Source organism: Suillus subaureus (genome assembly GCF_016647635.1).
Source record: "Suillus subaureus strain MN1 chromosome Unknown BJ212scaffold_3, whole genome shotgun sequence".
In the NCBI taxonomy this organism is placed as follows: domain Eukaryota; kingdom Fungi; phylum Basidiomycota; class Agaricomycetes; order Boletales; family Suillaceae; genus Suillus; species Suillus subaureus.
In genome coordinates, this window is record NW_024538559.1 from 926,635 (window position 1) to 940,928 (window position 14,294).

Consider the following 14,294-nt stretch of genomic DNA (forward strand, 5'->3'; position numbering starts at 1 on the left):
TAAAACAGTAATACATGCCGCTGTTGCCACTTGCAACTCGATAACGACGACTACAAACTGGATTGTCAGAGATTGCGCACTCGAAATTGTCATTTGCGTTAACATTGTTAGCACGGCACCATATGTTCCTCTGACCTGCTGCAGGAAAACTCGTGCACACTCTTCAAGTTTAATGCAGTGGCTACCCCTAGGAGCCATATTTGAATAAGTGAGTTATTTACAAAGTCCACACAAACTGCTGCCACCAGTAAAGTCACTAATAGGTGTGCTGACTTGCCAACGAGACGCAGTCTCACTAGATAAACCTTACTTGGACACGTCAAGGCTTGCTAATATCATCGGTCGATTATTCTGGCCGTCTGTTAATTCCCGAGTCTTCGGAATATCTAGTAGGCTTCACCTTCTCTCACATCGGAAACATGTTCATCATACATACGTTAGCTTACCCGAGATCGTATCTAGCCCTGCGTGATATGCTTGGCTGACTGATTCTTCAGCCCAAAATCACCATCGTGAAAGACATACTGTGAAGTTTGGTTACCAGGATTGCAATATATTGAATTCAACTATGCAATCGTTTTATCCATATGTTCAATATCCATTTGTCCAACAGCCAATGCAAACAGCGGCATCCCCACACATGGTTTCAATGTTTGACCCCGTTGAACCACTCAAGCAGCCTGTTACTTTCCCATTTAGCGGACGAACGGCAAAAAATAGGTTCTTGAAGAGCGCGATGTCAGAACGCTTGGCCACTTTCTCGACTTTTGATCCCAGTGGTCGGGGACAACCAACGGAGGAACTTGTACGACTGTACGAAACCTGGGCAAAGGGAGATATCGGTGAATTTCATCCCATCCTTGATGACGCTCTTATAAATTTCTTAAAGGGATCATTGTCACTGGTAACATACAAATAAAGAAAGATCATCTCGAAGCTACAGGTAGTCATAATTTTCTACGAAAACAATTGCGAGGTTGATGTTCGTGTAGGGAATACTATCATCGACAGAGATCTCCCCTCGGTTTATCTCCAGGAGTGGACAGAGGTGGCGCGGGCTGCCAAGTCACAAGGGAGCTTGGTCATCGGGCAACTTAACCATCCAGGGCGTCAGGTTTCCATTAACATACAGCCATATCCAGAGGCACCGTCTGACGTCGAGCAACCCTCGACTGGAGACGTTCTCTTCGGGCGACCCACACCTCTAACAAAAGATGGCATCAAGGACATTGTAGATCGCTTTACATATGCAGCCTCCGTCCTGCACAGGGCTGGATTCGATGGCGTCCAGGTAATGTTATTTTACTAACATCGGGCCAGTTCATTGGTTAATCAGACTCAGCTCCACGCCGCTCACGGCTACCTTCTGTCACAATTTTTAGCCAAGAGGACCAATATGCGAACTGATGAATATGGCGGATCGCTCGTAAATAGAGCTCACATTCTTCTCGAGATAATCGCTGCAATCAGACGAGCGGTTCAAAACCCATCTTTCATCATCTCGGTCAAACTCAACTCACAAGATTCTATCCCTGAGGGATTCTGCATCGAGGAATCCATAATGGTCGCCAAACTGCTCGAAATTGCAGGAGTGGACTTCATTGAAGTCAGTGGGGGGGCTTATGAACAAACCACCCGCAGCTCTCGGGACAAGGTAACACTTTTATATTTCACAGGCAGTCCAGAGTTGATACCGAGCGATTATAAGCCGTATACTGTTGAAACCCGAGAAGGGTATTTTGTCGAATATGCAGAGCTCCTCAGATCCCATCTAAACCTCTCGAAAGTAGTCGCCACGGGCGGATTTCGGACATCGCAGGGCATGGCCAATGCTGTCTCGCAAGGGGCCGCGGACAGTAAGTGTCTTTTCATCGGATGTACATTTTTACTCAGCGGTTGGCATAACGCAGTTATAGGATTGGCAAGGCCGCTAACCGCAGAACCACTTCTAGTCAGAGACATCCTACGAGGGGAGAAGAAGACAGCCAAGGGAGACAGATTTCCTGAAAGCCCGATGCTACGAGTACGCATGGTTATTCATTCACGTTGATACACGACCTGATATCAATCACACAGTTTGTAGCGTCTGCAGCGCAGATTGCTGAGATTGGAAATGGTCAAGATATCACTGACTTCGACAATGCGTTCCACGTTGCCAGATTCATCGCCAAAATGCAGAAGGAAATTCCTGCTGCCATATCGGAAGCACTTTTCTTGTGACTGTCATGAACTTCGGTCTCGGGTTGACACTGCCTCAATTACCATGTGTTTCCTTACTTAAGTTCTGATGTATAGACGCCAGTTGAAATTACTGAATACGTAGTCGCTCTGCTGTTGTACACACTAGTTTCGTTCGTGATTCTTAATCTAATCTTGTCCAGAACATAACGCCATCATGCTGAAGTTGACGCTCTTGCTTTCTTTGATATAGTGTTCTTTGACGATTTTGGCCACGTCCTGCAGATCCGGAACTGAGATCAACTTAGTGACATAAAAAGGATCAAGGCCCCTTACCTGAAGCAAGCTAGTGCATTCGCCCCTATCGATCGGACCATTGCGAGCTCCGTCCAACTCTATGACGCGCCACCCACGGGCTTGGGTTTCCGTTCCCCTCGCAGTAACATCGGGCGCCCTCACGAAGCAAGTAAAATGGAAATATGTGTCCAGATCTCCTGGTACCGTGGTTTGTCCTGAGGTGGCTGCGGAGGTGTGGATGCGTTCGAATAAGGAGGTCTCCTCGAGAATTTTTGCACGCTCCAATGGTGTTTTGTCTATTTCTGCAATCAATCCATCTCGGATGCCCTGATAGGAACAGAATTTTCACCTTTGCATTCGTCAATAAATCTAGCCAATGGACTTTCAGGAGCGAAAGTGACGTTTGACTGGAGCAATACCAGTGTGAGAGAAAGATAAAAGGGAAAGGCTGCGTGTTACGTTTATTAAAGCATGCAGAAGACCCATAGTTCCGCAAGCGTTTACGATCTAGTAGGCCTCGTTAGTAGTGCGAGTACGAAGGACATTCGGTCGATAGAACGTACCGTCTGCTTCATCCAGAAAATAGTAGGATCGATCGAATGCTGCCCTTGAGCTGCAATCCTTTCATCTTCCTCTTTGCGCTTCGTCGCAATGGTCCCTGAACAGGGGAAGAGTAGTGTAACCGCTTTTACACCTTCCGGTACCATTCCTAGAAGCTGTATTGTCGTGAACCTATGAGCATGAGTGGATCGAGAAGGCGAACTTCTGGATCAAGGCCATATATGTCCTCGAAGTGCGCCTTGGATGATAGTCCGGCAGTTGCAGCCCACTGTACGACATCATACCACGTAAGTCATTTTGTGCCACTAAGAGGTTTTGTCTTACACTGTTGAAGACCTGCTCGTTGTCGCGTAAGAATGAGAATATTAGAGACATGGAGAACTTACATCTGGGTTGCTTTCGAGCGGGATCCAGCGAGATTCCGACATGATGATGGACAATCTCTAGTACTACTATTAGCACGGCAGCGAGTGTTAGTGACAGATTGACGCCTTCGGCCCGGGTGCCATGCACTTACCTTGTATGGCAAGTTCCGACTTCTGTTTCGACCGCCATACACACCTGAATAGATCGTTCTACGTTCAACGTTAACCTCAGGGCTACTGCGTGACCAAATTCATCTGTGACTCTTAAAGAGCACAATACTCGTTGCTTCTTGGACTGACTTGATATGTGCCATAGCAGGGAGCGCCCACCCAAGCTACCATGAGATAGAAGGAATCACTCGTTGGTAGTTCAACTAAACGTGACATTTGCTTGTGTTCTCACTGACAAGGAAGGCCGACGTCTCCGAGTCCGCGGCATCGCAGGTATGCCCTTACAGTCTTGATTGCTACTAGTACTAGTGTATTATTAACCTCACAAATCTCACAAAAGTCTGACTAGATGGTCAGATACTTGCAAGGCATTGTGTTACAGCAGTGTGTTACTCGACGCCTCGAGTAAATACAGTTGGTAGGCTTTTGAAACAGTGCTCAGCCTTCTTATTCTAGTACTTTCGCAGCAAGGTCATCAAAGTGTCCTAATTTATACTACGACGTCGTTTCCCAGTTTACACTAGGATCGGAAGTAAGCTGCAAGATGTCATCAGTTTACTGTGCCTGCTTGAATCTGAATCTATGGTGTGCAGCCTCCTACTTATCCGAGTCTGATACAGGGATTGACGTTATTCGGGTCCCGCTCTCGTTTCATAGTTGTGGGTGCGTTGTGCTGCACCGACCCCTGGGATCTCACGAACTGGTCATGTTGTGATGCGAACAACCTCAGATCTGAGAGCCGCATTTCCTCCCTACTGAACGCGAAGGAACTTCAAGTCGTAATAGATTATGCCTCCTTACTGTTTCCGTATTTCACATTATACATTTCTTGCCATCAAAGCATGTCCCTACAAAGCCCACTGAAGGACACAATGGGTTTTCGTATCTAAAGTTCCGTAGTCTAAGCTCCATGTGCACACGACCTGAAAACTTCCGGCGTCGGCCATTGAATAAGCGCTGTGAAACAGTATTGGCTCATTTCAATTAGCCACTCGGAGGTCGGACCGTGAGAAGATATGTGAGCGTGGGGTACTCGGGGGTCCTCTAGCCGTCGGTCGGATTTCGCCTTCACAAGTCTACCGACATTTAGCCTATTATTACACGACATACGGTCCTAGGAATATTCCATCGCGCGGATCGAGAAGTTTCACATGTGCATCAGCGTGGAGTTAATCATATCGCTTCAGGTCGATTATTCGACAATATTAATCTTCTCTTCATTTGTTCAAGTGCTGGCATTGGCAAGAAGCATAATTGTCGGTTTCCCAGATGCACATAAAGGGCTCAAGTTAGAATCATCAACTGTACCCTCACCCCCTCAATTGTCCCTAGTAGCCTAGCCTGAGCACTATACATGGCTTTCGCTGACCACGCCAACTATCGCTTCCGTATCTTGAAGGACATCTTTCAAGCACTAGTTGCACCCCCCGTGCTTGTTTCATTGTGCTGTAGGACGTTAAACCTTCAGTTTGGATGGTGGTCGATACCTGCCTATCTCCTGGCCATTCCGCTGGTGGTATTGATCAGAGTGCAGTATTCTGACTTCGTTCAAGCACGGGAAGCACGGCAACTTGGTGCTAGACCAATTCCCAGAGTTGTTGGGAAATGGCCAGGGAACATTGATGTGATGCTCAAACTTAAGAAAGGGCTCGCCTCTCAGTACATTTACGAGCCGTTCCTTGATTTGTTCGAGGAGTATCAGTGCACAACCCTCAACACTCGCTTTCTTTGGGTTGACAATGTAGGTGGTCTTGTCTAGACATAATCTTTAGTGGCAAGTAAGCTGACGAGTGCGTTCACCGTGTCAAAGATCATTACCATGGATCAAGAGCACTCTAAATGCGTACTAGCAACAGGATTCGGCCAATTTTGGAGAGGCACTGCCCAACGAGAGCGATTGTAAGCAACTCTCTACCCGAAAAAACTTTCCTAACACTATGTTAGAGAAAACTTTCTAGGCGATGGAATATTCAATCGGGATGACGAGGTGAGAAGCAAGACCTGCTCTGTTACCTGGGTCACAATTTGCTCACAACTACGCAGAAATGGAAATATGTACGACAAGCCAACCACCTGACACTATTGTTGATGGTTGATAGGTCTCGTTATAGCACCGTTCACTCGCACGACCTTTTTTCACCCGCAATCGCACATCTGATTTCGAATTATTTGAAAAATACGCGGGCCACACGATAACCTTATTATCAAATCTTGCCTCGCGCGATGAGCCCTGTAATGTCCAAGACCTTTTTGCTAGGTTCACCATCGACGCCGCCTCGGACTTTCTTTTTGGGGAAAACTTGGACACCTTGTCCAAGAAGCTTCCTGTCCCTAGTTCAGGCTTCCAGAGTGATAGAGGGTCTACTACAGATGACTCATGGGGAACATTTGCTCAAGCTTTTGAAGCAGTCCAACGCATAATCACCATGAGAGGTCGCACTGGCTTCATTTGGCCCGTATTTGAGCTTTTCGATGACAAAACTGCCCCGCACGTGGATATCATCAAACGATGGCTGGATCCATTAGTAAAACGAACGTTGGATCGTAAGGCGCTAGCCCACAAAGCTGGTACACGGAATACCATGGAAGAAAAGACTTTCTTGGAACACCTAGCCGATAGTACCGAAGGTCTGTGTTCTTTCTCGTTCCTTGCCCGAATTCTGCGCCTCATTCGTTGATAATTCATAGACGCTGGAATGATTCGTGATCAGCTGCTCAATGTCCTATTGGCTGCTAGAGACACCGTGTGTGCCTCTTCTCACTTCAGCGCTCAATTTCTGATGAGACAATTCCGCTTGACAGACTGCGTGCCTTTTGACCTACGTGACATATTTCATGGCGTTGTATCCGGGCATCGCGGCCAAGATGCGGCAAGAGGTACTCGACGTGTGTGGCAACAATGTCCCTACCCACGAAGAAATTCGTAAACTCAAATATGGCGAGTTTTATTTCATGTGGTGTGATTTTACTTAATGACCTTGTTTCGTCAGTTAAAGCCGTTCTTGACGAAACTCTCCGCCTGTACCCGCCCGTCCCGTTGAATTCACGACAGACAAGATCTCAGCCTTGCACGCTCCCTCCGCCAGATCGTACTTATCCCACCGAATCTCAGCAACCGTTATATTTACCGAGGTCGACGGCAATCTGGTACTCGTCGCTGTTGACGCAGCGCAACAAAGAACTTTGGGGACCTGATGCAGACGAGTTTGATCCTGAGCGATGGATTGATCCTCAGAGATTGGCCCGGTTCACGTCGAATCCGATGATGTTCACTCCATTTAGCGCAGGGCCACGCATTGTAGGATTTCCTTTCGTGATTACAATTTGACAGAAAAACTGACACCTCGGCTCTTGGATTCTTTTAGTGCATCGGTCAGAATTATGCATACAATGAGGCATCATTCTTCCTTGTGCGACTGCTTCAGCGATTTGACACTTTTACACTCGCGACGGATGCACAACCTCCTTCCTCCTCGCCACCTGCGGAGTGGAAGTTGGGTCGCGGCAGACAAAGGGTGGAGACGATTTATCCCGAAGCTACAATGACGCTTTTCATCAAGGTACGTTATCTTATCTTCGCTTTGGTGTTTCAGCTGCATCATCTTGTCTTTCACAGGGTGGCTTATGGATAAGAATGAAGAACGCGCACTCACACTGATGTGATCACTATTTGCTGGCAAATACACTTACAGGGCTCTTTTGAGGAGAAATTCATTTATATTGTCATTATTGCATATCTCATACCCACCGGATCATTTGTACTGGTATATGGACCATAGACAATCTAGACATCTGGCAGCGGCGGCGCCTCCCCTTGTTCCCATCATGTTTCAGGACTGTTTCAGGATGTAAATTTCCCTTTCCCATTAAGAATGAACGATAAGCCTCGCCTCAGTCTACGTCACTTCGTGTCTAAAAGTACGTGTATGATTTCCATCAGAGCATATGAGGGCACGTGTATAAAGATGAGGATCAAGGCATCACCCGCACCATGACGTTACAGCGTTCGAACGGTATAAGGTGTCCGATGACAGAAGGATTCCACTTATGTCACTGCCATACAAAGATTAGAGCACCCGCTTACACCATATAGGTCCATCACAACTCAGATAGCCACCTAGTAATAGGGGACAACATGTGTATGTGTGTCCTGGTTTACATGGACTGGTTGCATTATCATAAAGTTGCGCGTCGGCCTCACAATGATAAATTACACCATCATACCCGAATCCATCATCCCGTTCACCTCGTGGTTGTCCCTAGATGTCCCTTGAAAAAGCGTGTAACCATTATATATTAAAGCCGCATCGGCGATAAACCATCGTCGCAATCGCGGCTGTAGGATGTGCAGAGCAGGAACTCACTGACCCGCGAAAAGACTGGGCGGTGAAGCTTTGACAGCTGACAAAGTAAAACTACCTAGGCCCAAAAGTTTTCTTTCCGATATCGTCAGTGATGCCACGCATTGCTGGTCAGGTAATTCACAGGAAGCAAAGGGACCACCCGATGCCCGCGACAATCAGTAGAACGTTCGCCTTCTTCAACGTGGAGGGAAATGTGGCTCGCAAATAATATCTTTGAGATGATCACATTGATGTGAGAAAGATGTGTTTCAAAGATCTCGCTTACCATAACATGCGAGTAGGTCATTTCTGCAGTTGAGAAAGGGGATCACTGTGGATATATGGTCACCAGCCGCTCTGCAGGAGTGATTGAGTTTAGACTTCACTAGGACATGAATGATACCATGACCCATTCTTTCTGGATCGCTCGTAGCCACTTGCATTATGTTTCAGTCAAGCGAATACCACTGCACCTGGGTAGCTCACTATCCAGCATGGCAGTTACGTTCACAGTTATCCAATTTAGTGCGTTCAAAATGTTGCCTGGAAAAACCTTTGGTAATGATTAATGAGCGCTGAGCCTCAGATGAACTCTAAACAGACTCACAACTGTTGCAGTCATTACAGGCTTATCGGGAATCGTACTCGCCCTTGCAGATAGGATTTGAGCCATTGGGACAGGTATCAAAGGCAGGATACTCACTACATCTGTTACTGAATGGTTCTTTAGTACTATACAATCGCCAGTGCTTCCCAAGATTGTAAACAAGTGCAACAGAGGAAACTGCGATCGAAACCCGGTGAAGATTAAATCACCACATCACCGACTCGTCATCTAACTGGTTTTCTGCCAACCCATGAAATAACTGATAAGACGATGCAAATTATTCAGCGGCGACAGACTGGGATCGTTTGAGATAAAGGGAGAGCACAGAACTTTGTGAAGCACAATGATCGTGCTCGTGCTGGAATCTGGATACACCACCATCCGGCCCAGCGCTCTTTTCATTGGAGTAGGCGTTATGGGGGTGGGCGTCTGTTCCTGCTGCGCTTTACCGAATTAAGTATCCTCATGTGAAATAAAGCAGAGAAATAATGTAGTCGACCATCTAATACAGGCGGTGTGAAGATCGCAAAGCCTGCCATCTCAATGAGCGACTGCAGTCTCTCCGTCTTGTTGGTCCAGGCGCGAATGTAATTCATCAAAGGTTTGTTAACAAGTCACATTCTGTCCGGGGGAATTGAGAAACGAGTTATAGAATAGGTCGAAACTCAGTAACCAGCCAACTCACCTCTCCTACCTGGTCTGCGGAATCACGTCCCGCTCTCCGCTGGTACCAGGGCTATCATGCGATAAGAATACAACAATATACGGAAAGGGTGGTGCGCCACTGATTAAAACCGATACAGCATGTACTCCAGTTGCATCAAGAAGTTGATGCATCGATCTATAACCAGGTGATACATCCTAATTGGTATTCTGTCCCCAGTTCAGTAAGTGTGTGATTGTGGTCCCTGGCTTCAAATGAGAAAGCAACGGATTGGACGCGCCTGTACGACCGCATGACCATGTGAAGTCAAATTACTTGTTCTTCGAGTTATACAGCCTCATGATGTGAAACATCAGTGGGCATTATTTCTCAGTGGTATCCTTCTGTCCCGACTTGACCCGGTCTATACACGCTAGACCATTATGAGTGCAAGTAGAGACAAGCCTTGCTCGAGATGGTACGAGATTTTTGTAATATCAGCAATTTCACGGACCAGGAATAAAGACTGCGGTAGCTTGACTGTTCCACCTTCGTACTGGCCCAGTCACTACTACGGGGGGGTCAAAGGCCAAGGGACTATCTAGCTAGGTTGGAGGCTGGTAATTCAGAAAAGGCGCAGTGTGTATGCACCGTGTAGCTTATGAGTTTCAGCAATTCATCCCGAATTTCGTCCTCAAACTTCGTTATGAGCTCACTGAAGTTGGAGATCTTGAACACGAATTCGGAGGCCTTGTGGCATGTAGGCTGGCGAGACTCGAGAACATCACGTACACTCGCTTCTGCTCCCTGACAAGGTACCCCTGAATCTCTGAATAGTAGTTTGAATTGATTGATTGGTTTTCTCGTAGTATCTTGCTCGCCAACAGCGTTGGCGACATTGGCAGGCATGATAGGGCATGATGAATGTACCTGGGAACAACTTTTTGCATATCATCATCATGGCGAAATTTATCTCGCTTCGACCTTTCGGCCGGCAAGACCGTCACCGGTACCTGTCGGGGAGCCCTCAGCCAGTGTTGAGCCTCTTCACAGTTAGTTATCCGAGGCGTAGAATTTGAGACTATGTGTATCATAGGAGGCTTGTTAATGTTGGCTAAGTTCAGGCTCCTTGGCCAGGGGTGAGGCCAGTTGGCAGTCGCATGCATATGGTCCATGATGTTGAGTTAGTAAATTACTATGAACTCACGGTAATTCCCGGCGGAGCCTTGAGCTCACTGACATTGATCTCCGCAACTCGTCAGACTGCCATGTATTGTGCCAATCACAGTCCACCCAGCGACGGCCGGATGCATAGCCTCATACGGCCTCTACATACACCTAATAGATTCAGCGTAACGCACACTCTACTCATCTTACAGACTATACTTGAAGTTCCATGATCATGAGACCTAGACAATCAATCACTGTCTATACGAGAAGGTGACAGTCTATGATAGTTAAAGTTCCCACATCGCAAGTTGCATCTCGCTGTACTGTACATGAAACTTTCAGAGAGATCCTTTTTTTGGATATGTTGTCGGAGTCCCCCGTGAGACATGTGACCCAAATATTTGGCGCGGAATTTAGAGCTTCAGCAACTTGCGTCACGGTTCTCTCAAACTCGGTCTCGAGCCCTTGTACATGACAGCAAGCTACCCCTCCAAAGACTGATGTTGGATACCATCTACGTATAGATTGTTTTCTGTATCCTCGAAATTTTCACTTGCCCAGCAAACCGTCAATCAGGTGCATAATGCTATCGAGAAGAAGCTGGGCTACTCTACTGCGGCAACGGCGGCTTCTTGGTACAGGAAGTTCATCGACATCGCTGCATGCCAGTATACCTGACACATCTACAAGACTGCTACCCTCGAGTCCTTCTCGAAAAGCGCGTATTCGCGCCCTACACACGGCAACTTCAAACTCAAACACAATTCCAGATACCTATGATGGTCTGTAGTGTGCTATCAGGTTGTATGTTTCAGCTTACCTTCTCTGCAGTATGTATTATCGGTGGAGGACATGCGGGCTGTGAAGCGGCGACAGGTGCTGCCCGTACAGGCGCACGAACAGTACTACTAACCCAGCGGATTGATACTGTGGGCGAGCTCTCATGCAATCCTTCCATTGGCGGTGTTGGAAAGGGTACACTAGTGAGGGAAGTCGATGCTCTGGATGGCCTCATGGGCAGGATCGCAGGTACGTTACTTGCGAATGGGTGAAACTGTAAATATCTGAGACTTGACATACAGATAAAGCTGGGATACAGTTTCGCATGCTCAATGCTTCGAAGGGTGCAGCTGTTTGGGTGAGTAGTGGTGGATGATGCTCGTCTTGTCTGACTGCAATTGAGAAACAGGGACCTAGAGCGCAGGTAGACCGTAAAATCTACAAGCGCCATATGCAAGGACATCATTTTTAGCTATACAAACCTGGATGTACGTGCTGCGAGTGTGTTTGACCTTGTATTTGACAACAGTCCCTGCTCATCCACATCCTCGTCAACGTGGGGGACCGTTACGGGCGTCCGCCTAGGTGCGCGCGCTATGCCTGCACATAATAAAAGTCCTCACTAGGTCTATTTTTCCAGAGACAGGAGATGTCATCAGGTGTTCCAAGGTCGTTGTCTGCACTGGGACCTTTCTCAGCGGTGAAATCCACATTGGTACGTTGAATTGTCTTTCACTCTTTATACATCCACGATTGATTCTATGGTAGGGATGCGTCGCATACCTGCAGGACGTATCGGAGAGGCACCATCCACAGGTCTTTCTGCATCCCTCAACGCAGCAGGGTTTAAACTTGGACGCCTGCAAACTGGCACGCCTGCAAGGCTAGATAAACATAGCATTGACTTCAGCCGGATGGAACGGCAAGATGGAGATGAAAAACCTCGGCCGTTTTCATTTGTTCATCGGGAAGTAGACCATGCTGTAAGTTTTCGATGTTCATGAACTAGATGTGATGAACGAGTTTGCTGTAGAACAACCAAATTCCGTGTTTTCAAACTCACACCACACTGGAAACGCATCAGTTCATCAAGGAAAGCATGCATCTCAGTGTACATATCCAGGAGACCAAGAAAGGTTTCTAGTTCTTAGCTGTTCTCTACTATCCTGCTACCCTGGTATCACAGGTCCGCGATACTGCCCCTCACTAGAAGCCAAAATTACCCGCTTTGGACACAAGGGTAGTCATACCATCTGGCTTGAGCCAGAAGGATATGATTCAGGTGTGCTCTAGCGTCGAATGTAAACTGCACATCCTAATCTTCTGTGTAGACCTGATATATCCCAACGGGTTGTCGTGTTCAATGCCCGAGGAGCTTCAAGAACCAATGATGAGAACAATACCAGGTCTTGAACAAGTCAAGATGCTGCGGCCGGCATATGGTGTTGAATATGATCATGTCGATCCCCGCGAGCTGACTTGTAAGTTGGACACGAATGTGACCTCATGCCCAACTCATGATCTCCCAAGTGACATTGGAAACAAAACGCATCAAGGTAACTCTCGTGCCTGCACCTTGTATTGTCTCCTAATAGGAAACTTGTAGGGTCTTTACCTCGCTGGCCAGATAAACGGCACAACGGGTTACGAAGAAGCCGCTGCGCAAGGTTGCCTTGCAGGAATCAATGCAGGTCTTTCAGCTCGAGGCCGTCCCCCAATGTTGCTCACCCGAGCGGATGGGTTCCTGGGAGTGATGGTAGACGATCTAATAGGAAAGGGAGCGGAGGAACCATGTACGAGTGACCTCTGATTTATCCACTTTTGGTGCGAGGCTAATTTTGGTCATTTATGGAGACCGGATGTTCACCTCTCGTTCGGAATACCGGATGACGCTGAGGAGTGACAACGCTGACATACGGCTAACCGAGATTGGTACACCACGCAGATCCCATCCTGATTTTTTTTACGATTTAATGGATTGTTGATATAGGGCACTCTGCTGGAATTGTCTCTCCTGAGAGATGGTTAGCCTTTTTGAGTGACCGAGACGCTATACAGCGAGGCACTGAACTTCTCACAAACGTTGTGCTCAGCCCGCAGGTGAGGCCCGTCTCGACATTGTCTGAATTATTTTATTTATCTTGGCTCAGGGTTGGGGGAGATACGGATTTGATATTCGACATGATGGCATTATGAGGAGGTTTGTGGTTGCGTCTCTATGATGTAACTTCCACTGGAATTCCGCAATAGTGCGTACGACATGCTGAAGATTCCAGGTATGGCCGCCGCCGATCTCGTACGTTCCGGAGCTGTTCCAGGTCTTGATTTTGTGGAACCCCATATTAGAGCACGGATCGACATCGAAGGTGAACACTCCTTGCTGTTCTTTATTTCAACATGCGAATGAACTTTGAAATAGCATCCTACGCTCCTCACCTCCCACGACAACTGGCAGACCTTGCGTTATTCCATGCCGATGAGTCCCTGCAACTGGATCCTGATATGGACTACTCCAAAGTGCAAGGATTGAGCGACGAGGTGAGGGAGCGCTTACAGAGGATCAGGCCCACGACTTTGGTGAGCTCCTTGTTTCGACGATGTAGTGCGATGCTTGATTGATCACGCGTTAGGGTGCCGCAAAACGCATGGAAGGCATGACTCCGACTTCTGCGATCTACCTGCTGAAGCATTCTCGGAGGACATGGCGAGCAACTGGCGCACTAAAACCTATCAGCGAAGAGCAAGTTGAAGCGGTGTATTTGGCTGATCACCGGCCTCTTGCGAAGGCTGCAACTGCATGACTGTCTTCACAGAGCATCGTCATCCACTGTCAACTATGACATCTAATCAACACTCATCATCTTTGTCTTTTGTTTGCACCAGGATGTCTTATATCATATACGTCTGAAAAATATTGCATATGACAAGTTCTATTGTAAAGAAGGATTTCCATGACGACTATCCTCATCCATCTATGGTCTGATTCTGGATTCCCTTGTTCCAGGTAATGCCGCTCATAGCCCGGCTATGATACAGTCTCTCCTGAGGATCTGAGTGCATGCCATGCAATTGGAAAGCTCTACAAAGGTAGCAGCTCTCTTGCAAGGTAATCTGAGAAGTCCTCCATGCTGTATAGCGTGTCGAGTCACTCATGAAATTTTATATGTATCAAGTGGCCT

At 47.3% G+C, this 14,294-nt stretch overlaps 5 protein-coding genes across 5 annotated transcripts; 3 read left to right on the plus strand and 2 right to left on the minus strand.

Moving 5' to 3' along the window:
- Positions 1-649: 649 nt before the first annotated feature.
- BJ212DRAFT_1261245 (uncharacterized protein) lies at positions 650-2,220 on the plus strand (the record flags this gene model as incomplete). The annotated part of the gene is made up of 6 exons (XM_041330167.1): positions 650-842; positions 890-946; positions 993-1,291; positions 1,343-1,856; positions 1,911-2,023; positions 2,077-2,220. The coding sequence occupies 6 exons, from the start codon at positions 650-652 to the stop codon at positions 2,218-2,220; spliced, it is 1,320 nt and encodes a 439-aa protein (XP_041198322.1).
- Positions 2,221-2,324: 104 nt separating this feature from the next.
- Positions 2,325-3,827, minus strand: BJ212DRAFT_538087 (cysteine proteinase). The gene is made up of 9 exons (XM_041343437.1): positions 3,554-3,827; positions 3,423-3,479; positions 3,361-3,372; positions 3,239-3,304; positions 3,039-3,191; positions 2,935-2,982; positions 2,825-2,882; positions 2,515-2,771; positions 2,325-2,457 (listed from the first exon to the last, which is right to left on the minus strand). Exons 2-9 carry the CDS (start codon positions 3,462-3,464, stop codon positions 2,368-2,370), a joined length of 726 nt encoding a protein of 241 aa, XP_041198323.1. The 5' UTR covers positions 3,465-3,479; positions 3,554-3,827; the 3' UTR covers positions 2,325-2,367.
- Positions 3,828-4,648: 821 nt separating this feature from the next.
- Positions 4,649-7,410, plus strand: BJ212DRAFT_1321447 (cytochrome P450 monooxygenase CYP63). The gene is made up of 10 exons (XM_041334406.1): positions 4,649-5,313; positions 5,383-5,471; positions 5,517-5,559; positions 5,616-5,627; positions 5,684-6,200; positions 6,261-6,316; positions 6,375-6,510; positions 6,563-6,870; positions 6,938-7,132; positions 7,189-7,410. The coding sequence occupies exons 1-10, from the start codon at positions 4,927-4,929 to the stop codon at positions 7,228-7,230; spliced, it is 1,785 nt and encodes a 594-aa protein (XP_041198324.1). The 5' UTR covers positions 4,649-4,926; the 3' UTR covers positions 7,231-7,410.
- A 2,387-nt stretch (positions 7,411-9,797) lies between these two features.
- BJ212DRAFT_538647 (uncharacterized protein) lies at positions 9,798-10,320 on the minus strand. Its single transcript, XM_041343439.1, has one exon. The coding sequence runs from the start codon at positions 10,257-10,259 to the stop codon at positions 9,870-9,872; it is 390 nt and encodes a 129-aa protein (XP_041198325.1). The 5' UTR covers positions 10,260-10,320; the 3' UTR covers positions 9,798-9,869.
- A 439-nt stretch (positions 10,321-10,759) lies between these two features.
- BJ212DRAFT_1321483 (glucose inhibited division protein A-domain-containing protein) lies at positions 10,760-14,113 on the plus strand. The gene is made up of 17 exons (XM_041334407.1): positions 10,760-11,117; positions 11,167-11,364; positions 11,418-11,473; positions 11,525-11,539; positions 11,574-11,700; positions 11,756-11,830; positions 11,884-12,098; positions 12,149-12,251; positions 12,302-12,397; positions 12,447-12,613; positions 12,722-12,908; positions 12,970-13,047; positions 13,106-13,215; positions 13,266-13,315; positions 13,366-13,481; positions 13,535-13,692; positions 13,746-14,113. Exons 1-17 carry the CDS (start codon positions 10,919-10,921, stop codon positions 13,914-13,916), a joined length of 2,121 nt encoding a protein of 706 aa, XP_041198326.1. The 5' UTR covers positions 10,760-10,918; the 3' UTR covers positions 13,917-14,113.
- The last annotated feature ends 181 nt before the right edge of the window (positions 14,114-14,294 follow it).